This window comes from Zeugodacus cucurbitae, chromosome 4, assembly GCF_028554725.1.
Source record: "Zeugodacus cucurbitae isolate PBARC_wt_2022May chromosome 4, idZeuCucr1.2, whole genome shotgun sequence".
Taxonomy (NCBI): Eukaryota; Metazoa; Arthropoda; class Insecta; order Diptera; family Tephritidae; genus Zeugodacus; species Zeugodacus cucurbitae.
The window spans coordinates 56862349-56889335 of NC_071669.1; the positions used below are offsets into that span (position 1 = coordinate 56862349).

The window sequence follows — 26987 nt, forward strand, 5'->3', positions numbered from 1 at the left end:
GAATTATCAAATCTGTTCACTTCTTTAATCATTAAAATAAGCATGCATGCATTGAATATAATATATGTATTTCTATGTGCCACCCGCAGTGTCTATGTGTCGATACGCAGTTGCGAATCCCCTTGCTACATTACCTTAAGTCATTTGTTAGTACAACCACTCACCTGGAATTCAACTAAATCTGCCATCCTTGGTCCGCATGCATTCTCCATAACAGATTTCTGATACATTTCCATAAAATACAGGCCTTCCTTTCCCAAAACACTTGCAAACTAGCGCTCCACCGAATATTTTTAGAGAGTCTTTTATTTGCATATATAACAACGCCCGATTACATTTCTCGCTTATTTTCGAAGGTAGACACACATTTTTACCGTTTTAATAAAGAAAATCCCGTACTTATTGCATTCTTTAAAAGAAATTAACATTTTTAGAAACTACTGCAAATTTAACCAAAAGCTTTTCACTGGCGGCAACGGAAACTGACAGCTGTGGGTGGAAGCGACAAATACGTGCCACACTCAGCGCTGCATTTTGGCTAAGAAATTTTAATGATAAATATAAAACTTTTAATAATTGTTTAAATAATATTTTAATTAAAATATGACTAAAATAATGTGTGTTCAATTATTTTATACTCAAATAGTTTTGTTAATAAAAGAACACAGGGTGCACAGTGCAGTATATTTACCTATCAAATAACTTATCAACTAACCAATAGTGTTGATTTTTTGGTAAAATAATACTTAAATCTTCATTTAAACTTAAAGCATAAATAATCATGTGTAAAGCTGATTTATATTCTTTTCTATAAAACTTGCTCCATTCATATATAAAAAAAATTTAAACAAAAAAATTGAAATCTAAATTTTTGCTTCAGATATTTAAGGTAGCTAATCTGTCCTAAAATATATATTGCATACATTTTTTTGTACAATAAATAACAGGCTTTTTTCTAAATAAAATTGTTTTCTACGTCTTCGAAAAATACTTTTTTATATATTTTTATTTTATTCTATTTTAGAAATGTTTGTGTTTCTCCAACCTTACTTTTAGAATAAAACACGTAAATGAAACTAATTTTTATTAAATTCAATTAAAAATTATTTTTTAACAAAATTATTTTATTACAAAACTAGTTTTAACAATTGGGCAACACCACTATTAAGTTCTACAAAATTAAATAAAAGCCTTTAGGCAACCCTTTGTTATGTCAAGTTTCCGCCGCCATTTGAATAGTTCCGATCATGCTGCCACCGACGCGAGTGCAAAATTTATTGAAAATTGTGATTTTAGTTTAAAATATGTTAAAAGTTAGAGGTTCTCAGTTAATTTATGGTAGTTGAGTATATATTTGATAATATAAAAGTAAAATATGTCGCCGTGTAGTGTTTTTTTCGCGAAAAAATCTGCAAGCAAACACAGTCGGTGCGGTAATATGTGTTTGTATGTCGGTATGGAAAATGTGCAAATTATACCATAAATCCATTAAAAAGTATACATTTTTCAACGTTTATCGCTTCGGGCAACATAATCTTATAAGGTGAGCACATTTAAATAAACAATTTAATAAATTTAAGTGAAATAATCACATCCTCTTGAAATGCCTGTGTGAGGTGCATCGGCAAACAAGCCGACCGGAGCGCTACTTTGCTATTGTTTTTGTAGTAGAAGTACTAACTGCGCCACCTGTGCGCACATAGCTAGAAATGACGGTCAACTAATAGACGATAGTGGTACGCTTTTTGTGCAAGATGATGCATTTTTTTATTGTTTATTTTTTTTAGTGAAAGCACAGATTTGGTTATTGACCGATAGTGCGAAAAATACTGTGTGCCACATGTCACATACATATGTATATATGTATATGTATAGCAATTGATGGCTACCAGAGAACTGCAATTATTCCATTTTTTGAGTCATTTGTTGAGTAACACAAAAAATTGTATTAGTGCATATAAGTCAAAAATCATCAAACACTAAGATCCACTAAAACACATTTACGCACAGCACACAAAGCGAGAGCATAAATAATGAGTAAGTTTCTCTTCATATGTATCGTTGAAGTGCTCAATTGTCTCATGAGCCAATAATTCAGACAAGTCAAACCAAAATGAGCCATACCATCAAAAAAACACCAATAGTAAAGCTAATGAATTAGTGATACGAATATGATCAAAGTAAAACTGACGAAGGCTGTGCCGCCACTAGGCAAAAGTGCCCTGCGGGAAATGACTAACGATGTGTTTTGTTCTTTAATGTCGTGTATTACATTTAATGTTTTAAGTTAATTAATGACAGTAAAGTTAATACTTTTAGGTTCTAATATATTTCTTTTAATAGTAATATATTGAAAATAAAAAAAGACGCACGAAAATGCATGTTCAATGAAATAATGAAACATGTAATGTGACAAAGTTCTCACTGGGTATCTTTACTTTCGTGCTCAGCTACGAAGTCACAATTCCACTCATGCCGATCAGTGTAGCGAGCTCATTCAAGTTTATTTTCATCGTGACCAATGAACAAGTGAGTAAAATCAAATTGTTACTATAAACTCGTTTGAGTCATAAATTGACGGCACATATAAGTGTAGAAATACAATGAGTTTTTTTTGGTTTGGTGGAAATGAGTCTTAGTGATTTTTGATATTAGAATTAGTACTCATTTACACAAATTTGTTTGGCTCATGAGTTAGTGTACTAATTTCATTATTACTCAATGCAGATCTCTGATGGCTACATCAGTAAATACATACATATATACGCTCATATAAATATAAGATGTCATGGATACTAAAATAAAAAAATAGCGTTAGAGTTATTTTGACCGTTTTTGCAGTTTATATATATTACAAAATCAAAATATATAATTACGTGGACCATAAATACAAATCGCTCATGGAAAACCGTATCGGCCGCCTGGACTATGATCCTGAAAAACCTTACAAGCAAGAAATTAATGATTTCGTCCTAAAATGTACAAGTTTCTCGGATCTTTCGAGAAATAAATTGTTTTAAAACAAATTTTCAAATATACAAAATGTGTTTTATTCATTTAAGGGACCATTTTTTCGAAAAAAATGTTACTTGATTGAATCCAATCTCGAATTAGCTATTCGAGCAACCTTAGAAAAACAAAGACTGAGAGCAATTTTATGTTTCTAAAACCCTTTGCAGGCAAAACATCAATAATTTCAGCTTAAAATGAACAAGTTTATCGGGATTTTTTATCAGGATTGTGTTTTAAAAATATACAAAATGTGTTTTATTTCAGATTAAGGGTACTTGATTGCATCCGATCTCAAATAATTTGAGCAACCCTAGAAAATTAGAAAATAGAACAGTTTTATGATCTTGAAAAATCTTTCGGACGGTAAATAAATTGTTTTAGGACCTCTCTTGAGTTTTGTAGTGAACTTTTACTTGAAAAATATATGGAAAATATTTAATATTTTTTTTGATAATTTCAAAATAACCAAATCTCCTGCAAAATTTGGTATTTGAATCGGTTTTTGAATGCATTTAACCTCAAATTCTATATCATTATGAGTATGAAACTCAATATCATTGAGTTTAAGCATTCTCAGTAGTTGCCAAAAGTAATTTTTGTTCAAATAAATTTCTATTCCTACACCAAATTATGCAACTTTAATGCTTACAACTTCAATGTTGGCAAAAATGCTTCACCACATAAAAGATTGTGCCAATTTCTGCTTTTTCCTCCTTCCTCGTGCTGCTTTTACAAAACACACATACTTTTGCATAACTAAGTGCATATATAGTATACTTGCAAAGAATATAGAATGGCAGTGAGGGTGGGTAATTTGCTTGCAATATAACCACTCGAACACCAGCTGCAACTTGCCACCACTGTGATTGCAATGCGCATACTACCATTTACTATGATAAACAAGCTATGTATGTGCCACAAGACACCCACCCATTTTCGCAGCCAACTTTTCCATGCGCTCTTTCACTTTCATATTCTGCATATTGCAATCGTGAAACTTCATTTTTGTGCTGCTGCTTCTTTTTCTTATTTTTAGTGTTTTTTTCTTTATATTTTTTTTTTTGTATTCCTGTCACTTTACTTTGTATACTTTTGCTTTTTGCTGCATTTTTTATTTTTTTGTTTTTTGTTTTTCTGTAGCTATCTTACTTGCTTTTACGCCAACTTGTGTCTTCTACTTTTATTTTGCATTCCACTTTATCCTTTTTTGTGGAACAAAGCCATTTTTTTGTGTTGGTAGGTCAATGCACGTACAAAAGCCACTTTTCAAGTTAACTTTGGCTTTTTCTACACTCTTTTTTTTGTTTGTTTTCTTCTTCATTTTTTATTTATTCTATTTACTGTTAACTAAAGGGAAACGTGTAAAATAAGAAGCAAGCAGCAACGAGCCAGGGCAAAAATCATGCCAAAGGATAGAGAGCGAAGCGAGCGACCGCGCGCATTTGAATAGAAAGGAGTTTCAATTGTGCGAAGCGCTGCTAAAATTAACAAAATGTAGTGAAGCGTTGCAAACAAAAACAAAAAAATGTCGCTTGCGGAACGTGCGGCACGAAACGGAGGCACAAAGTGCGCGTAAATTCTGCAATGTGTACGCGCGTAGAGGTCGCGTTGCAGGGATGTGCCGAATGTCGATGTCGAGGATGAGCAGCACTACTGGTGCAATGCAACAGCAGCAGCGGTGCCTGACGTTTGCAACACCATTTGATATACAGTATGTATGTAAGTTCCATGCAACATTTGGCATGCCACAACGGCAGCTACATGCACTTTGAAGGCTTCCAGCAACTGCCAAGTATTGTAATTGGCGTTCGAGCTGCGCAAGGATGCAACTCGTGTACGCGTTTGCACATAGACACCCATACACTCCAACAAACAAATGTAGATATGTATATTTGTCTTGCAGCAAAGTTTAAATAAAATTTCATTAGTTTGAGTGGGTTGAGTGTGTTGGTTAGCGTTGCTAAGGGAGTTAGTTGGCAAAATGCAAGGACTCTAGTTGTTGGCAGAAGTTTGACATTGCGCTGCATATGAAGATGACTTTGCTGGCAAGCGTGGTTGTTGTTATTGTTGTTGTTGTTGCATTAATTTAATACGCTCGCATTGGCGCGTTCGCGTGTAATTTCGCATAAATTAAAGAAAAGTTTCGCACTTTTTCCTTGTTTCTTTTTTTCGCTCCACACTTATCCTTAGTCAAAGTGCGCTTTGTAGTTGTACAGTGTACTTGCTTCTTCGCTCATTTCTTCCATTTTTTGTTATTTCTTTTGTAGCTTTTGTATTATGCAGTGACATGGCTTTGTCGAGTTAACTGCATTTGCATCATATCTTGTAGTTGTTGGCCGTTTGTGTTGGAAATAACTGTTTAAGCATAGCTTTAAGCATTTTTAATTCACATTGTTGGTGTTGAGGGAAGCTTCAGTAGCAAAGCGAGATGTGTCTACATTTTTTGTAAGAAAGTCTCTGATGAAAATTTTAATTCTTTTTAGCTCTTTGCAGTAGATTTAAAAATGCTTCACAAAGTATTTTAACTGGAATAGTTAAAGTTGAAGCATATTTGATTCTTATTTCATTAGAGACTGAGGTCTGATAGAGCAGATTTTTTTGTTGAATGTTTAAATTCTGATTTTATTCTAAAAAAAAATAGTTCTAGAAGCCTTAAAATGTTTCCTTTTATACAAGTAGTCAGAGGTATGACATTGTCTGGCTTATTTTAATTATACTGTTGTCCTTTCCTAGTGTAAACTATATCCCTAAAATCATTAAACTTAATTATCTGTACAAAATATTTTGTTTTTTTATAATTTATAATAGATTTTCAAGTGATCCCATACTTCATTTTGATATTTCAGTTCGAGATTACCTCTTATTTCTTGAAATATATTTTTGTTTCGAAGATAAATGTTGTTTTTGTTGTTGTTGTAGCGCCATAAAACAAACATTTAATAAAAATAATAAATAATTTTGAGGAATGCTGTCGATTTTACAGTCCATGGCCGTATAAAAATTCGAGTCCGTTCCGGTTACATAGAACTAATAGACGTGGGAACAATGGAAAGTAGATCGCTACTTATGACAGCTCTACAACTTACTTCACTATCCTAAAATTACTTTCGAGATCAAATACGATAGATATAAATGGAGAAAAAATCATTAGCTCTATTTAAAGAATGATTCTTCATATGTGACCTGGTCTACGGAAAGGGAGCTAACGTGCGAAAACTAGTTTTCTGTGAAACAGCTGTTAAAAATAAACAACATCTCATCTTCCATCCGAATCAACTAAAAAGTGAAAATTGATTTTTTGACACCTAAGCCCCCTTTCCGTAGACCAGGTCACATATAATGAATTATTCAATATGGATGTTGTAGAGACCCTGCTTCTAGCGTGTTCGCAGCAATACTCTTGGAATAGGATAAAAGAATATTTTGGGAAAAAAAGATACAAATTCTCACATTATAGCAATTAATTTTGCTCTGGACAACTTTTTGGTCATTAAGAATTTGAAATTAGATTTAAATCTATTTTTCGAAAATATAGAAAATTCACAAAAAAAATATAAATTAAAATACAGAAATTAATTTTTATTTCTAAAATTTGGAAGCATAAATATTATCTGCTGAACATTAAATTTATTACCACCAAACGTTTAATGGCAATTTCGCGAACAATAAAACTACCAAAATTAATGCGCTAGCACACACGCGCTCTGCCACATGTGGCATGAACTGCATTTTTATTTCTATGACATCTACTTCCGATTATACTTGATGCTGGCGAGCAGTTTTAGCATTATTATTGACGCCTACCATTCATTGACCGTCATTAATATAAATATGTAGAATGTGAGCGGGCGGGTATTACAAATGGTGGTGTGTGACATATCCTGTATAATGGCTGCATGCGTGTAACCTCAAATGATGTATGACATGCTTTTGTTGCATAAAATGCGGCTGCGTACGCATGTTTTGTGATTTTCTTCTACTCTTCCGATGGGATTTGCTTTTAATAAGACTCAAATTGCTAGAAAAAAATTTTAATCGGAGCTTTGTAAATATATATTTGTTCGAATTTAGTTACGCACTTTTGTGACAGAAAAAATTATTTCTAGCATTGTAAGGGCTATATACAACAAACATACAAATATATATATATATATATGTATACATATTTATATGTCTGCTTGTAATTAATGCACATATAAGGTCTTTATCTCCACTCATCTGCCGAGTCTTCTATACAAATAATTCCCATATCAACACACATACATCACATATATAATTCAAGTCCTTTTAAAGGTAGTTAGCAAACGCACTTTTCTCTATGTATTGCAAAAATTCGCATTCAACTACAACTCAGTTGCAACAACAACAACCATACGCATTTTAACATGCATACAAAATGGGGGTAGCAAAATAAATTGCTTTTAATTTGATTTCAACTCAATTAAATCTACGAAATGGAATTTCAAATTAAATTTTTTTCTTGCGCCTTCACTCTTCATTCTTCACTTCTAGTGGATTTCTTTTACTCTACGAAATACTTTTACAAACACACACACACACTTTTTAATTCTCCGCTATGTGTATAATCATTCTTTTCGTTTGCTATAAATTTTTTCCTATTGCATCCTTCCTTCCATTGCATTCATACAAATACACACATATCTACAACTATCTAGTAGATTTATCTTATTTGTGTATATGTTGTTGTTGTGCGTGTGTAGTGCAAGGGGTGCGTGCAAAAATTGCTACAGATGCGCTCGACAAAATTCCAAATTGACTTGATTAAATTTTTATATTTATTTATTTACTTCTACTGCCGCTACATTCTCAGCTATGAGTGCGTTTAATTCAGTTATGTACCTAATTGGAATTAAAGATAAAGGAGAGAAATTAAAAAAAAATGATTGAAATGATTTTAGCTTGGGATCTCATAAATTTCTGTTCTTGTTGTTCATATATTACATAATATCTAAGGAAATTGATCTTAATCCGTTACCTTTTGACCATGTTGTATATTAATATTTGTATAAATTTTCTCCGATTATTAAATTTTTTAACTGACAGTAAGAGATACACTATAAGAATACATTTTCAGAGAAATTCCGACCAACAGTCATCTTTAGTTCCAATATTGTTTGTTGCTCCACAAACCAACTTTGTTGAAACTATCCGCCGAAATAACTGACTTTTTCACACTGAAGTTGAAGGTCTTAGAATCAAGATGTCTTATGGGCTATAAAGATGCCAATAAACGTCCAGCTAGAGTACAAGAATCAGATCAGACCATCAGACTGTTTCCTAGAAGAAAGATGTATCTGATCTTATATTGGAAAAAAGAAAGAGAGTAAAGAGTAAAATATAATGAAAGCTAGATCTATGATCTATAAACGTTTTGAGAAACACTCAATAGAGGCTTTTTTTCAGATTTCTTGTAAACCATTTATACCAAATAGTTGAAGAGAACCTTAGTTTAGTATTTTATCTAAGAGATCTAGTTAATTGGCGAGTATCAACTACTCATAATCATTTCAATTAGAGTCATATCGTTCTTCAAAATAATACATTGAATTGACAGCTTTCGATCCAAAGTGAGAAAATGTGGAAAGAAAATGAAGATTTGGGAAGATTTGTTGGAAGATTATGCTTCAATTAAGTTGGTCTGAATGACTTATAGCGTTTTTAGTCAGGAGCTAATTGATCAATTAACCGACCTCTGCTCGATTAAAACACTTATTAAGATCGATTTACCATACAAAATAAAATCTACATTTATTTTTAATTGAATTTTAATTGACTTGAAAATCAAATGCAACTCAGCGATAAAGACGTACGATATACGTTCTTTGTCTGAGATTGGTTGAATTTTTTGATAAAAGAAAGCTGCGGTAGATGTCGCTGCTAAATATCAATCAACTGATGAAACTTACCAACTTCTTATGGAAAACAAAAACAAAAATGTATAACAGCTGATCGTTTATCGAGTAGCCGGCAATATAAAAGGCAAAAAAGGTTTCTCAATAAAAATTTTAATTGATCAATTAATTTGGCTGTCTAAAAACGCTATTAATTTGTACACAATAACTTAAGTCGATTTAAGCTAATTTAAAATATACCTTTTTAAATTTAAAATCTGAATCGGCTTTAAATTAAGTTAATTTATTATATTATATAAAGGGTACTCAAATCCTCACTATGAATAAATATACCAAAATTAACTTACCTTAAAAGAGACAATATTTACTGTCAATCTTTAACCCTTCAAAGTGTGTCATAGCAACGTGAAAATCCTGAAAGCCTCAATAAAAAGTAAACCACCGGCATTTAGCGGCCTTAATTAGGAAAATTTCAAAATCTATTAAAGTGCCAAACCCCCCTCCTTACTAACAATTAAATTTGAGAGGACAGTAAATCAGCGGATTGCGGTCGAACCCTTTTTGTTGTCATACAGAAATATACAAAAACACAAAAACACCAAAAATATATGTACGCCAGTCACACGAACGATAAGCAACAGTTGAACTTGACCTTGAGTTAGCTGAAGAGCTTTTTACACGCAAACAAAAGCGCACGAGTGTTACATATAAACAAACATATATATATACATAGATGTATTCGTATATGGGTGCGGTGTTACTTTGTACCTACGACAAACCGATTTTGTTACAACCAATTTCACTGTGACTAATAGGAATATACGGATAAATGTACACACATAAGTATAGGGTATTAAACAAAGCATCGAAATGCTCATAAGTCGAACAAGAGAAATTGGGCTGCCACCACAGACTCCCTCGACGCAAACGTCGTTGTCGTTGACATTGAAATCGTGAGGAAAATGATGATTAGGGCGCTTGTGAAAGCAAGCTGATGAGACTAACAAGGCGAAAACACACAAACACACACACACACATGTTCATAGAAAATTCTGAATTGCATACGAGCGGGTACGCATGAAATGTGCCCCAAAACAAAATGCGGAACGTACACACCACCCTTAAATGTGGAAAACATAGCAATGCTGTAGGTTTAGGGTGGAAATATAGTATATATATATATGTATATATACTTGCGTACAGTTATATCGACTCGAGCAGGAAATGAATGATTTCATTACAGCCATTTGGGTGCAGTACGCGCGAAGCGTGAGTGAAACCGCATGAAAATTGACAAAATTTATGTTTACGAGCAGGCGGTAGACGTCGCTGCTGCTACTGCTGCTCTCTTTACGGCACTCCTGCCTTAAACGGATATGAATCATAAATGAGGAAATACCCTGTGACGCATTTCGCTGAGCTTGGTGTGGGTGGGTTGGTTTCCTCTATGTGTTAGATGTTGGTATGACGCGCCAAAATTACCAAATACAGGCGATGATTCGCGGGAAAATCATAAAGTTGCGGCGTTTTTTCGCATTTCAAGGACACACAGCTAATAAAATTGAGTCAACAAAAATTTTGAGCTACTTGACTATAGTAAAATTGTGGCATATGAATGAGGTATGTGTGTGTTGCAGTTAATGAAGAATGCTCATTAAACCGTTTATTCTTGGTTGCAAGTGCGTATGCATAATCTTTTAAATCGTTCGAAATTGCGACAGAGGGTGTTGCAAGTAAGGCGCAGTTAACGCTTGAATTGCTTAAGCGACGACCCACACGCTGGCAGACACTTACAACGCTAAGTGTAACACAAACAAAAACAAACCCCTTAATGTTGCACGGGCAATGTGTGTTGTTGCAATGGCGTTTAGTAAGTGCACCCCAAGCATTTTACGCTTCATACAACATAATTTTAATCTGTGGCAACCTTGAAATGCAATTTTTCCAAGCAAACACACGCACTTCATATATACATACATACATTCATGTATGTTGCAATGTGCGCCCTAAATAATGCGTGCTTGCAACATAAATGCCATTTGAACTCAACCCCCTCTCAATTTGTGGCAAACACTTTCGCTTCAACGCTGGCTTAATTTTCGCGAAATGTCAGTCAAAATGCGCTAACCAACGGTTAAATACACTTTTCATTGATTGTTCGTCACAACAAAAAATGAAATCACAACAACAACAAAAATTCATAAATAGTATAAGACAACTAGCGAAGCTCTCTTTTGTTTGCCTTACCCCTTGCAATTTACGCTCGTTAGCGACTAGTTAAGCAGCAATGCGTTACTTTGTTGTTGTTGTTTTCTTTTTTTGGTTGCACTCGAAAATTTTTATGTGTGCAAATCATTCATTTGGAAATTCGCAAACAGTCAACAAACAGAGTCCGGTAAGCGAGCGCCCCACAGCGACTGACAGGCAGCCAAGCAAATAGGCCAGTCAGTCAGCCCATCAGTCAGTCGCCAGTTAGCAGCCTACACTCAATGTTGTTGTTGTGTGGGTGGCAAATACACATTACTGTATATATGTATATGTATAAGTTGCCACAAATCGAGGTCAAGGACACCCACTTGGCTATTCATGTGCACGCTTGCAATTGTAATTGTAAAAAAAACCACACACACACACACTCATAACGGTATAACAGCGCAGTCTTTTCTTTACAATTATTTGATTTTTCTGCTACTAATTGCACTGCTGCAGCTGTTGCAAATTGTGAGGGAAATTTTGAAAAGCTTGTTTTTTTTCGTTTTTTTTGTTGCTTATTACTTATTTGAGGGTGCTGTGGTAGAGGAGACGGGAAATATGCCTGATTTTGTTGCAAATGTTGTTGGTAATATTACATTTTAATTATTTTTAACGTTTGTATTAATGAGTGTGCTCAGCTTGATTTACTGCTTCATTAGTTTAATTGTGCGGGGAAGATGAGGAGTGCAATCAATACTTAATTTATGTATTTAGGTATTAAGCTTTTATAAAAATGAGTTTCAATTTTTGTGGTTAAAGAAGGTTAAAGTTAAAGTAATATTCGCTATGCCTAAGTAGCAACGCTGAGCTCAGCTCAAATCTTACTCAGAAATCTTTGGACGTTTGCTTAGCCGCAGTTGGACCAGTTAACTTTCGATTTTTACGAGTTTGTTCGTGCTTTTGCTTCATATTGCTTCAAGATAGCCTCAGGTTCAGGTTTTAGTCAAGTCGTTAGGTTTAGTATATTTATACTTGCAAATACTTAATATGCTTGGGTTTCCTTAATGAATATATCCATCAAAGCTCTAGGGAGCAAAGTACTGACCCCAGAAAAATATTAGTCGACGAAGTTTGTGTTGAACTTCAAAAATTAAATGCTCGTATATATCAAGGAACTTGGATCGAAGCCTGCCTAATTACTTTTTTCCCTTGAAAAATCTAAGTCTCAACCAACCAAATGAGGTTAGACCACTAAAAAAACAGTTTCTTGAAAAGCTAAAATCCCGGTGAATTTCGCTAAATTTGAACCAGCTGTCATTTTATCACTCATCCAGTTCTCCTAGGAGAAAAAATTACCTAAAGGCCTTGTAAGAAATTGAAGAATTTGACTCGGTTTAATGGACTATATTATTTAGTTTGATCTAAGCTGGATAAACGTTTGTTACCTACGATTTTTTGTAACTATATAATCCTTATATACCATATAGTTGAAATGATATACATATATATATGACTGCATTTAAAATAAGGATGTGACTCTATAATTGTTAGGAGCTCTTTAGTTGTACCTCCAAATAAGAGAACCTGTAATTTAACCAAAAAAAATACGTTTTACCGTAAAAAAAAATAAATTTTGAGGTTAGGTTTTCAAAATTTCTTAAGTCCAGATATGTAATGAATGATAATGTAATGAAAAACAAAAATAATAATTTTGAGGTTAGGTTTTCAAAATTTCTTAAATCACAATTTTAAGTAACGGTACTTGGGTTCAGATATGTAATGAACGGCAATCGGTTAGTTAGTATTTTTTAAGATTTGTTTATTCCTCTAAAAATTAAAAAAAATCAGTTTAGCGCCAAAAATTCCCTGAAAACAACAAAACCGTAACAACAAGTAAACGTAAAAGCAGCGCCTGCTGTTAGTAAATGACTCACATATCTATATGTGGCAAGAACATAATACCAACAACAACAACAACACGCAATAAAAGAAACTCAAGACAAGTGAAGAACACCAAACAAACCTAAGAATGAATAAGCCCAAAATAAAAGTAAATAATAATGAAATGAAAGTGAAATGAATGAGCTACGAGTCAGTATATACATTCATAAGTACATATATATATATAACTACATATATAAATCTTTATATATGTGTGCGGTATTGGATTACCAACTTGGCAAGTTGCCTAAAAAGCCTGACCCTACAGCGCCGGCAGCTGTTTATTCCTATTTCGTCACTATATATGTGTGTATGTATATGAAAAGCGGTTTTAAAAGCGCAAAAGAGTCGATATTTATTATTTGTAGACACGAACATTTGGTCTCAAAGATTTTTTAGAATCGATATGTTTAACAAAGAAGACACGCGAAAAAAATATAGGAGATCAATAGAAGTTAAAACATATTTATTTTCATTTTACATGCTCTTGTTGTTGTATTCACTTTAAAAAATATTAGAAGCAACGAAAAGAGCGTTGAAAAAATTAGATTTAAAGAAAAATTTGAAAAAACAGAAAAACGAAAGCTGCAAAATAAAGCATGTTTTCAGTATTATCCTTTATATCCCTAATGTATGTATGTATAGTATATACTATTTATTCCAAGAAGACGTCAAAAATTGTTTAAAAACATCCACATCCCCCATTTGAACATATGTGCTCAATCAATTTTGGTTTCATCAAAGCTTTCCTAAATTTCATATACTCCTACAAACATACATACATATATATTGTTGTTATTGTCTGTTTATATATATGTATGTATGTATCTCCACTCAACTTTTTATTGGCCACACATATCTGCAATATCAAAACACAACATTCCGTCTAAGGGCTTTTGCATGCGTAACTGGACCCTTCGCTGGGAGCACATTTCGCCATCACCGTCGCCTTCGCTTTCGCCTGTTGCGGTCGTTAACTTCTAGGCTCTCATTCATATGTATTTTTGGCGCAACATATACGGCAAGCCACATTATATGAATAGGCGGCGCTTGCGGCATGTTTATGCTGTTGTTGGTATTTGTTGTTATTGTTGTTATATTGTTGTTGTTGTTGTTATTATTATCTGTTTACAGTAGGCGTTAGCCACCGAAATTTCCATTGACATAGGTCAGGTTTCGTCACTTCGAAAGCCACTGACATCGACTAAGAAAAGCAAAAACAACACAGTTATTGCCATTGAGAAGCTCTACTAACGCCATCATAATCAGCAGCACCGTCATCGTAATCATCATCATTACCTTCATCATCATCAACAGGCAACATCATTATGTGGCTCCGCAACTTTTTTGTATTACTGGCTTTAAGTAGTTGTTGTTATTGTTATTGTTATAACTTTGGGTTTGCCGCACAACAAAATTCATCTTCGTGCCGACAGAAGGCTCGTCTCAGCAGCCTACTTACCAATTTGTCGGTGTATTTGCAACGCTATGCCTGTGTGTGTTGGTGTGTTTGCTACTGTTTACGTTGTGTTGCGTTGCGTTGTGGGTTAAGGTTGCGTTTTTTGCGGTTTACCAAGTCGTTATCTCTAACTGCCACTGCCTCCGACTCGACTAAAGCTCACCAATATATACATGCATACATACATAGATGTGTGTGGCATTGTTTTTGCTTTCGTTTTCGGTTTTGTAGGCCAAAAGCGCCTACAAGCAAACATACACACACAAACAACAAACCAGCGGAGCAACAAGTTTGTCAGCCGTTGAAAATGTCTGTTGTCCCTTTTGGGTATTTAGCGAGCTGGCGATGTGTGCGTGCGGTTGTAACCGTACTCATTAGACATGCAATGTCTGCGCGTTCGGCTTGTTTTGGGCTAAAAGACCCTAGTTAATGTTATTGTTATTATATTTTGTATTGTTGTTGTTTTTCTTATTGTTGCTGTTGTTGTTATCGCCATGTAATTTGCACTCGTTTGGCAAATCAACTGTTATTATGTGCGTTATAACGTCCGACTAACACAACAAAGCTTTTGCTACAAACCGCAAAATGTTTGCCAACAACAACAACAACAACAAATAATTTCTACCCAAACAAGCTGAGTAAAACAAACTGTTGCATTTAATTTGATATATTGGACTTACTACTCTTTGGCTGACAACAGTGACTGCTTAGCGTTGTTGTTGTTATTTTTTATATATTTGCGTGCCACATTGCGGCTGTTTGTAGCCTATCTGCATACATAAGTGGACAGGTGCTTTTCATAACCGCCGCCGTTTATTAGGCCTCATTTACATTTAACTGCTTCTCTCCCTCTCTCTCTTTCACTCTTGATTTGTCTTCTTCACTACCTTATTATCTTGCGTTTTTGCATTTTGTGTTTGTTGTAGCTTGTAAAATAATTCTTTGGCAAATTACTAAATATTATGTTTGTTGTTATTTGTGTTGTCACGCAAAAAAATTGCTGACATTCCTTCGTTCCACTTAATGATAGTTAATGAATTTATGCATTTTGTTTGTTCTCCTGGCGACAGCCGGAAGTTACAAACATAGTTCAAGTGGTGGAAGTATGCTTAAAAAAATTTAATTACAAAAATAATTAAGGGCTCTTTGTCAACGTTTTAGATGAAGAATGTGGTTTCAAACAATTCAAGGCAGGTGAAAAATAAATATAATATAATAATAATTTATCAATTTTTTTTTTTCATTTTAACAAAAAAAAAAACTATGATATAAAGTTGCCACCTGATTTCAAATAAAAAAATTTTAGCGAATATTTTTAGTAGTCAATATTCATATTTGTTTGGTAATTTTTTAAATTTTATAGTTTAAACACCAAAAACAATATGAGTATAGTACAATCTCGAAATTTCGGGATCCCGAAAAATTTACTTTACTCAATTTTTGTTATATTTTTTATTATGATCCCTAAAAAAAGAACTGATTTTTTTTTTAATTTTTTTAGTTACAATTACTATAAAAAATCAGAATTTAGAGTCCCGAAATTTCGGAATCCCGAAAAAAATTTTAAATATTTCGTTTAAAACTTTTCCAATGCAATTTGAGTTAAAAGTTATTAATATAAAGCCACAAGGCCATAAGGGCATAGAGGGCAACGAGGTAGTGGATGAGATTGCCAAAAGAGGCGTAAAACTATCATATGAAAGCATGATCTACTTAGGTAAACCTATGCACTGCCGATCTAGACAGGAACATGTTAAAAAAGTTCAAAATGCGCTGGAAGGAACTACCGGGTTGAAAACCCGCAAAAGTTATGTGTAAAGCGGTAGATCAGAAGTGCACAAGATTTCCACTGATGCTCGATAGAAAGAAATATAGGAACATGGTCGGCATACTCACAGGTCACTGTCTGGTTTCGGCGCACGCCTACAAGATGGGACTGATAGATCACGAAAACTGCAGGAAATGTCAAGAACAATATACCAGTGGACCAATGGAGCATCTCTCATGTGCCTGTGCTGCATTATCAAGACAACGGCTTCAGCCTGTAGGGGCTTCACAATACAATAATCGGGAAGAGATTTCGTTAGTGAAGCCACATAACCTTTTGAAATTATAATAGTCATAACCTAAAGGATGACTACTCCTCATTAACTACGTGACGGCACTCCAACTGGTATGGCTTTTTGGCCTATCAGTTTAACCTAACCTATTAATTTGATGTCACTTGTCCCGAAATTTCGGCAAAACGAAACAAGTTTGAAGGAGAGAGTGTGTCTCATGGACATAGAATCTTGAGTTTACATACTTTAAGAAGATGAGTATTGGAGATTTCATACTTATTGTCTATTGTCATTGGCTTATTGTCTCCTTTTCAGCCGATGAGGTTGTAATAAAATTAGAAAGGATTTTAAGCTAAAAAAAAAGAGATGTTACTAACAATTTACAATTTATATATTTAGATTTCGATTTTATTTAATTCATTAGAATATTCGTTGGAAATTTCAATACAAAAATAATCAAAGCTAGCTTTTCTGCACAACTGTACTCATTGAAAATAAACAGAAAATAAATGACAGCTTGTGCGCAGACGCAGCGTCGTCTACACCTCCAACATACTCCCAGCTGTCCACAACAACAAGCAATAAATAAATCCCTACACTCCAGATTTTATGCGACTAACTAAGTATGTGTAAGCCTTATATCCATGTAAATGACTTTAGGATGCGACTAAGTTCCGCCCATGTCACCTAAAAATAACCGAAAAAATATTTTCTCATGCATATTTTCACAGGAAAAACTTAGCTGCACATATTGAAATGCTTAAGCAGCACGAATTATTGGTGCGAGTCTGCGCACAGCCAGCTTACCTTGCTTGCAACAAAAACATTTGGTCTGGCAACTGAAGTGCTGTAACTGTAATTCATTGGGGGTAACTAAAAATAGAGCAACTCTCAAAAACACATTAAAAATGCTACACATTAAGCGAGTTCAAATTTCAAATCTCCTAAAGATGACAACAGACTTGTGAGTGGAACTAAATGACAGACATTTTGACGTTGCAACACCAAATGTGGCGGGTGTTGCTTAAGGTATGGCAGGAACTTCGTGTGTATATTTTAGGGTATAAATGCATTTTAGTTGACAAATAAATATGCTCCAAACACCATTGGGGGGCTGTGGCATTAAAATAATTGCTTCCGAAAGTCGAAAAGCATGACGTGGCAAGGAGGTTATATGCAACTGGGTATACAAATGTATGTATGTAAAGCGAGCTGTTGCTTTGAGTTTCAAGCAACATATGTGTGTATATATAACTATATAAAGCTATATATATACATACTTATATACATCTGTGCCACCAAAAAGTAAGCATGCTTAAAATTCTCTTAGCAACAACTCCAGCAAGCTGCAGCCTCAGTACTCCCTGTATTTCCTTTTTGCTGCTCAAAATCTGTTTTCATTTAACATATGCATTTTTTTACTTTTCCCTGACATGATTTTCCACTTTTACTCCGCTTTAACGGTAATCAGGCCTCCGCCTCCACACTCACAACCATGATCATTTACAAGAAATACACTGAAAAAGCAAATACACACAACTGCCACCAAGCGCTCACCCACAGTACAGCCAACAACCACAACAACAATAAGAAAAACAAAAACAAAAAAATAACAACAACAAAACAATAACAAATGGCGCATTAAGTGAATTATATTTTCATCCGGTGCATGCAACACAGTGAGGCTGTGCCAGTGGCGCGACACAGCATATGTGCGCACGCGTGCCAACCAACCAATCTCCACTTCAGGCGCGGCGCGGCAGCATCCAGTTCTGTTGCACAGCGCTCCAGCGCATTGCCTAGCGGCTGCAAGCATTTCGTGTCACTTTTAATTGCTGCCACACAACGCAAGCGGCTATGTATAGCTAGCTAGCTGGCTGCCTGGCAGCAGCAACAATGCCATTAACAACCAAACAACAGAAAATGAACAGCTGCGCGCATGTGTGCAACGCATTTGTGTTGGCTGGCGACTGCATGTAGTGGGTGCCACACGCACCCAAACGCATATAACTGTCAGTGTCAGCAGCAACGCACTTCCGCACTCCACCATTGCCGCCACCAAAAATGTTGACATTCAAAGTAGTGCCAGCGTCGTCTTCATCTCCGCTGCATTCCCATCATACCAACAAGGCATCCGCCTCAGTATCCACCCAACCACCCTCCCTACCAGCCTCTACTCCTTGCAGTAGCGCCTTCTCATCTGTTTACGCGCCTATTTTTATGACGCCGCAGATACTGTTAGCGGCTGGTGTTGCACATTCTTGTGGCACTCCTGCGAAGCTGTGCGCTGTGCCTGCATTTAACTGTCGGCTAATTATTTTTGTAAGCAGCAATCGCCACTTTGACTTTGGGGGCTGTGCTCGCACATGCGGTTAGCGGTAGTTGACGGGCGGCAAAGGTTGACGAATGGCGGCGTTGGCGTCGGCTATTTTTACATGCCACGTATGCGTGTGTATGGCTTGGCAGGCGCAACGCTCGTTCGTTCGGGTGTAACAGCAACACGACTCCATATCCATGTTAAGGGCAATGCGTGCGCACATATGGTGCAAATGTGACTAAAGAAGCGGATTTTTGTATATATATACTCGAGATGAGTATATGCATTTATATATGTACATATGTACTTATCTGAAATTTCTAAAAATGTAGTTGAAAGTAAAGAAAAGTATTAAGTGTTTTTAGTATGAAAATGTAATAAATTTAGGCATCTGAATTCGTTTTTAAATAAGCAATTTTGTAGTATTATCTATTTTATATTATATTTTTAAATCTCTCTATTCAAACTTCACTTTCATACAAACAACGATTTTGTAAACATTTCTCAGCCAATTTACTTTCCATAGTCTAGCAACATGTTGCACGCAACATTGTTGGTTTGTTCACATAACAACTGTATATAATTTTCATCTTCTTGACTTTCCGTTATAGCCGAGTCCACAACAGCGCGGCATTTATTCCTCACTTTGGTAGTTTGGCGCCAATTGGTTATACCAAATGAAGCCAGATCCTTCTTTACCTGGACTTTCCAGCGGCGTGGAGGTCTGCGCCTTCTTCGGCTTTCAAAGTTGGAGTGTTTTCGTCCGTTCGGAAAACATGACCTTGCCAGCGTAGCCGCCGACGTCGTATAACTCGTACATCTCATCGTTCCATAGCCCGCGATATTTGTCGTTGCTAATGTTTAAGGAAGCATAAATCTTCCGCAAAACCTTTCTCTCGAAAACTCCTAGTGCCGTCTCAACGGTAGTTGACATCGTGCAGGCTTCTGCACCATAAATCGGGACGGGAATGATGGGAGACTTGTAGAGTTTAATTTTGGTTCGTCGAGAGAGGACTTAACTTTTCAATTGCCTACTCAATTCAAAGTAGCACTTGTTGGCAAGAGTGATTCTGACATTTTTATTGCTGTTAATAGATAGATGAAACTATCTAGGACTTCAATGTTCTGACTGTCAATAGTGACATGGGAGCCAGCCAAGACGGGAATGTCCTCACTGTTTGTTTGATGACATGAGATATTTCGTCTTGTCTTGTCAGGAGCACCTGGTCCACTAATATTTGAAAACCACCCAAGGAGTTTGCAAAAGAGTTTAATAATAAAATATAATTTAAGATAAGTATCTGCTCAATATGCATATTATTCTTTCAAAGTACAAAATGAATTCTATACACCTTGTAAAATCATATTTTACTTCTGATCCCAGCTAAGAACAGTTCGAAAATGAATTTAGCATGTGTTACCACCTTAAATTCAAAACCAAAAATTGTATCAACTGTGTCCTCTCTAAGTGATATAAAAGTAGGTCTGTGTCATTGCTTTGACTTACCATATTTTAAGGTTTGTGGCTGCTATATAAACAATTGCCGGAAATTATTATAGCATAAAATATATAAACCGTTGCTATAACTAAGCATTCTGTATATATTTGGTGAGTTTCCATTTTCACCACTGTATGGTGAGACCACTTTATGTGTTTGGGAACAATTCGTTGTTATATGAGAGTTGAATACCAAGTTTCTAGTAGCTGAGATACAAACCACTACTTTGAAAAATTCTTGTTGTGCTATGTCTTTGATAAAATTCAGTAATTATATTGGCCTGTTAGAGTTCCTATAATAAGAGCATTTAAATCAAATTAATTTTGTTTATTATTCTGAGCAAGAAAATTTCTTGCTTTAATGAAAGAAATACAAATATTATTTTCCTTTCATTTAATATGTATTTCATTCATATTTTTCTAGTAGGCTTGCTTATGTCTTGAAGTATCATTTTCCTTACTTTCATGAATTATTTTTCACTAATTTATTTATTTCTATCTTTCTAGATAATCTACGGTGCCGATGGTCAACCAATTCGTGCGGAGAAACGTGGACGCGGTAAAGCGCGTAACACAACGGGCAATGGAACACCAACAACTGGGGTAAGTGATGACTTTTAGATTTCTATAGATTTACCACCTCCTAGGATATTATTTTCAACCTTTGTTTAAATCAGAAGTGAATCGACAAAAACAATCTCACAGAGAATGACCCGGAATAAATTTCAAAACTATTCTTTTATTCAATACTCAAATTATTGTTGAGGTTAAGTATCTTCCTGTTAAGCCTATATACAATACAAATACAGTTAAACTTCCCTAACTCGAATCACCAATCATAATCCACAAACTTCGTGTTAGATAGACTTCGATTTGTGGAAGGAAATTTGTATGAAATTTGACATATATTGCCCATTCAAAAGTTCGAGTTCCGGAAAACTTCGAGTTATAAAAGTTCGAATTTTGGAAGTGTAACTGTATTAGAGTTTTTTTAGTTCATATCCCAGAATCATAAGGTTTAGAAGACGGATGCCAAAAGTGAGTTTTTCTGTCATAATATGTGGATCAAAGCTACATCGCCATCAATTTGATTTGAGTTTTTATGTTGAAGTGTTTGAGATGATTGTTCCAACTCGATTTTCGAAGCGCCATACGAGGATTGAGAAATTATAGATATCTTAAGCGCTCACAAACAAAGCTGAGGTAGGACTTGGTTGGTGTTAGATTTTAATGAATTGAATAACCGAGTATATAGTGACCTACCTGACCGGCCATATATCAAGCTTCTGCCATGAATTTGATCGACATATGTATCTAAGTGAGAACAGCATCTTTGCTTGAGAGAAGGCGAAGCAAGCGAACAAAAATCTATATCAACATAATATAAACTCCAAAAGATAGAACCACTTATAAAATGCTGCCCTGTCTCTATCAACAATAACGGCTTGTCACATGACACGGCAACTGCTGCACGATAACCGAGCTGGCTTCTCACAGCGTCTAATGATGACATTGACTGTTGTTGACTTCTATGGCAAGTCGATAATGAAATGCCAAAAGCATTGTTATGGAAAACAAAAAAGTGCGCACATAACCTCCGTTATATATATATATATTTGTATGTATTTACTCAGATTTAATGATATCATGTATCATATGCTTAGCTACCGCATAGCTAAAATGACAGCATCAACTTCAAGTTTGCGGTTGCCGGCTGCCAATACAATTGCGAAGCATAGACGTGCCTGTGCCATACTACTAAGTTTATTTAGATACATACATACATATATATAGATATATATCTGTTTGTTATTGCACTACTCATTGCTGCCGTTGACAATGGCAATGTCAAGGCAACTCTGTCAAACGTACAGCAATCATTGTGGCAATGGCGATGACAATAAACTTTTATTTCTACACCTCCGACTACTACAACTACAACAACAACAACAATGACAATGACGATTTTAAGTGCGTTGACAAGAAAAGTTTTCACCTACCATTTCGTTGTGTGTCTGTCTGCCGGCAAAGCGTCTGGCATGCGTCTGCTAGCTGGTAATTCATCAACAAAAGCCGCTGAGTGTGCGTCGTGTAGACGTCAGCATAACAAAACACATTTGTTGTCTGTTGCAATCATACATATTTAAGTTGCCGGCAGCCGGCTATAAGCCTCGCAGGAAGACAACCAAATGACAAAGATTGTATTGCTCTCTGTGTGTATGTGTCCCTCACCTGCTCCACCTAACAACGCGCTTTTATTTACACATTTCTCTGCAGACTTACTTACTTACTTACATGCGTGCACATGACCACCTTTCTGACTCACATGCGCGCCTCAAGCCAACTTACCGTAATCTGTACGTGGCGCCGCGTCGCAAATCTTTCCACGCTAACGCCTTTGGGATTTAACGTCGCGGCATTAAAACTGCATTGCGACATTTTGCAAAACAAAGAGAAAATAAAAACACAGCGCAACAACAACAAGTGTAGCGACAAAACAATCAGTGAACCCAGCAATCGTCCAAGCAATCTGCGGCGCGCAAAGTTGCGGTGCTCGCATATGCATGGCAGGCGCCAGCCCGACGACAGTTGGCAATGCGTCACCATTGGACTTGAGTTGTGTGCGCGCTGGTGGCTGCTCTTACGCTTTTTATAAATTTGTTTCTTCTTTTGTACTCCCCTCTTAGCAGCGCTTCGTTTAACTGTGGTGTACGCGTTCGTGCCGCCGTTGCAATCTCTCATTCATTCATTCCCACACTCGTTGCACATTTGCTTTGTGTCAAAGAAATGCCGCCACATGACGCTTACAAATTGTTTTGGTGTGACGCTGTAGCTGCTGGTTGCCATCGTCAACGCCGTAGCCATTTAAAGCCCATTACCCTGGTCGCCCATTCACCCAGTTGTGTGCCGGTCTTGCCACATTCACTTGCTCCACTTACACTGCTTCGCATACTACTCGCTGTGTTTGTTGGTGTGTTGTATGTACGTGCTGGTTGACTTTGGCCCAGCTTTCCATTAGCTTGGCATGGTCTCCATCTGGTTCCGAGTTTGCGAGGCGCGTGCTCCTTTGCTAACTGCTGGTTTGATGTCTCAATGTGGTGTGCGCTGCTTCGAGCGTTGCCATATTCAAAGGCGATGAGTGCAAATAAACCTAGAAAAGAGGTGGGATGGCGTTTTTACGGTGGTACTATTTGAATTTATTGAAGAAAAATAACGATCCTTATCCATAATCTATCGAAAATTTTATATTTTTTGTGAAAAAAGATCCAAGTTTAATCAAAATAAAAGTCGTTCTCAACACTTAGTTACTCAATATTAATTCGATAATCGATATTTTTTGTTTATCGATAGTTTTCGCACTCTCCTGAAAAACCTAATAAGAACACTTATCACTTAGTTGTGGAGAAAAACAGTTATAATCGATAAATTTATACGATGTTATCGATAATTTATTGTTTATTGATATTTTGCAAAATCTCGATAGTCCCCTTAAACTTCGAAAAATCGAATGGAATTTAACAATAATAATTCTTAAAAAGAAATGAAAAAATACGATAAATATTTTATATATTATCGATAGTTTATTATGTATCGATAGATTTCCATACTCTTCATAGTTACGCTAACCCCGAAAATATCGAATGCCTAATTTAACAATAAAATTAGAAATAAATGAATAAACACGATAAATATTTAAGATATTATCGATAATTTATTGTTTATCGATAGATTTCAATTATTTTCATAGCAACGCTAAATTGCGAAAATAAATAAATTTAACAATAACATTCGTAAATATAAAATCGATAATTTATGATTTATCGATAACATTTTAAAAACTCGGAACATTACATAATAATAAGTACACATATTAGTTAAACATAAACTTGTTAAAGGTATATTATGTTATCGATAACAAATTATTGATCGATTATTTATAATTCTGAACCAACTTATCGATAGATTAACCTGGCAACCGAATTTATCGATAATTTGTTGGTCTAAATTGCGCGTTAAAGGTATAATATGTTATCGATAACATATTGTTCTTCGACAATTAGCAACTCTAAACCAACTTCTCGATAAATTCCCCTAAACATAGAAATTATCGATAACTTTTTGGTCTAAATTACGCGTACTTACTGGGCAACTTTCTCTTTAAACATTGATTTTTATTTAAATTCCACAACGATAAATTTTTAACCGCGATTTGCTCACACCGAAGCCACAGTACCTCACTGTCTGACCAGATTACAACAGGTAGATCGACTTACTACCGCGTTTGTCAGCGCAATTGAGTCGTTCTTATGGTGGAACACTCGAACTCTAGCACTTCACTTGCTGGTCGCGTATTGCCATTTTTATTCAATATCTTTACGGTCCCAAAGGCTAATGGTAGACTTCAAACGGCAACAACAACAACAGCGTCTACATAAACGAAGGTGCGCTATAGACCTGCAGCAGACAATTTGTCTGGGCACTAGGTGGTGTTCCACCATTTAACTGCACGACAACAGTTTAACGTCACACACACTCATACACACACTTGCTTCCGCACTGGCGCTCATTTACCTTGGGCGCTTTGGCACGCGCTGTTTGTTCCCCCAATAAAGTAGCGAACAAATCCCTTTTGCGGACAGACAACTGCTAAGTCATGAGCTTGTACCATGGCGCTGACACGCATATTCACACCGTAAGTGGTGATGGCAATAGAGGTGAAGACAAAGCAGATGGAGACACGCATCATGTTGAGGCGCTGCATGAACATGAGCACGCCAATAGCGCCAGCGATATTGTCAATGCCACTGGTAAGCACTTTGTGTTGGTTTCGCAGACGATAAAATTGGGTACAACAACAACAACAAAAATATAATAAAAAGTTACGTTGCAAGTAGCCCAAATGGTAGTAGACCCGGCGGCGGCGCTGACGAAGGTAACGGCAAAGGCAAAAGCAAATGTGCGCTCACGCAGCGCTTTTGAGGGTTCCCCAAAGCAACAACAACATGCATAAAAGAAACCCAATTGCTTTGAGTCCGCATCAGCTTCATGTCGATTAATATGAACTCGACGGTCTCTAACAAACCGTAAGCGGTTGCCTCAAGTGTCTTGTCTCACTTGTGCGCGCCACGCCGCAGCGCCATTGTCAACGCTCAGCGTATATCGTCGTCGTCACCGCACTTGTCATTGACGACACTGCACGCTACATACACCGTGTACGCCTGACTGGCGTGGCTACTTGGCAACGTAGCAGTCTTCAGCTGCTTTTCTCCTCACATACATTTTAACTGCTTTGTTGGCTGCCAGCTCTGTCTGGGCACTGCCTTGCTTGCCTATTCGTTCGTTCGTTCGTTGGAGCGAAATGTGTTCATTCAAAGCAAACGGCATGCGAGTCGAGTCTTTGCGGAAGCCAACAACCCTCTTGGCTGACGGTTGATGGTTTCTCTTTTTTTATGGTAGACGCAGCTTGGCAATGCGCTGCATGTTTCGCCGGCTGCTGTCTGCTGGCTACCCGGCTACCGGTAGCCGGTTGCTGGTTACTGACGACTTCTGTGATTCCCGTATTCTCCTTGGCTCTAGCTTGCGCGTGGGTATTCCCAACAGTGCGCCAGTTGCCGGCGCAAACATTGCTACAGTTCCGCACGTGATGTATTCACTTTGCGGCTGTAACATGAACCCTTGGCGCGCTTGGGTTGCGTCTGCTGGCAGCCGGTGTCTGTGGCCGTGCCGGGCATGTTGCTATTGTGTAAATGCTGTTGACGTCTGTATGCCAAAAGTGGCCAGACGTGGTGTACGCCGTTATAAGTATGTGTTCTTCCAGCAAAGTTGTAGAATTTTTTTTGCTGCCGCATTACCGCTCCACCCTCCCTCTTGTCTATTTGATTGCTTTGACATCACATCGTTGGTTGACTTTGACCCAAGTCTCGAACACGGAAATGTTTTTATCGTCGTCTGGTTTTATTAGTTTCAAGGGCAAATCTTATTTGGATTTGGGTCGCTTATAGTATGTACAGTTATGTTTTGCTACTTTGCCTTTTCTTTGATTGCCCAACAGCGGAACTGCGACGTACTTGGGTTATGAATGCGCAAACTGTTGCTCATTGACCCTGATTTCACACTCAGTCTTTTGTGTCCACAAATAACTGTAGTCTTTTCAGATATAAGAAGTGTGTGAAACAGCTGTTGTTGCGTTAAATAAGTTGCATCCGCTGGTGGTGGAGAGTCGATAAGTTGACCTCTTCATTCAAAGTTTTTAAGATGACAAGTATTCAATTAAATTTGGTTTTCAATAATCTGAAAAACATTTGGATTGTGATTTTAACTTTTCTTATTCCTTTTTAAGTTTTTTGAAGGTGAGTCAAAACGACCACTTGTGCTTTAGAGGTTTAATATTTCATTTTAAAGCTTTTTATAGTATAATTGTTGAAAAGATTTAACGGAGTGAGAGTAAGAGGTTAAAATATTTCGAGAAATAATTTTTTTGAAAATATCACCTTAAGTCCGGGATAATCAGATCCACATTTAAGTTTGGTTTGAACATATACATATTAACCAGATTTTCGACCAAAATACCACGATTTCAAAAAAGAAACGGTCTTAGGAGGGGGACCAAAAGAGCTATTCACGAACTATAACC

The 26987-nt window shown here is 36.2% G+C and overlaps 1 protein-coding gene across 3 annotated transcripts in view; it reads left to right on the top strand.

Annotated features, from left to right (window-relative positions):
* LOC105220904 (methylcytosine dioxygenase TET) overlaps positions 1-26987 on the top strand; it is a 249776-nt gene that overhangs the window by 35449 nt on the left and 187340 nt on the right. For all 3 annotated transcript variants that reach the window (XM_054228393.1, XM_029046015.2, XM_029046018.2), the window contains exon 4: positions 20861-20956. In XM_054228393.1, coding sequence (XP_054084368.1) covers positions 20861-20956 — 96 coding nt within the window. The remainder of the gene's footprint in view (positions 1-20860; positions 20957-26987) is intronic.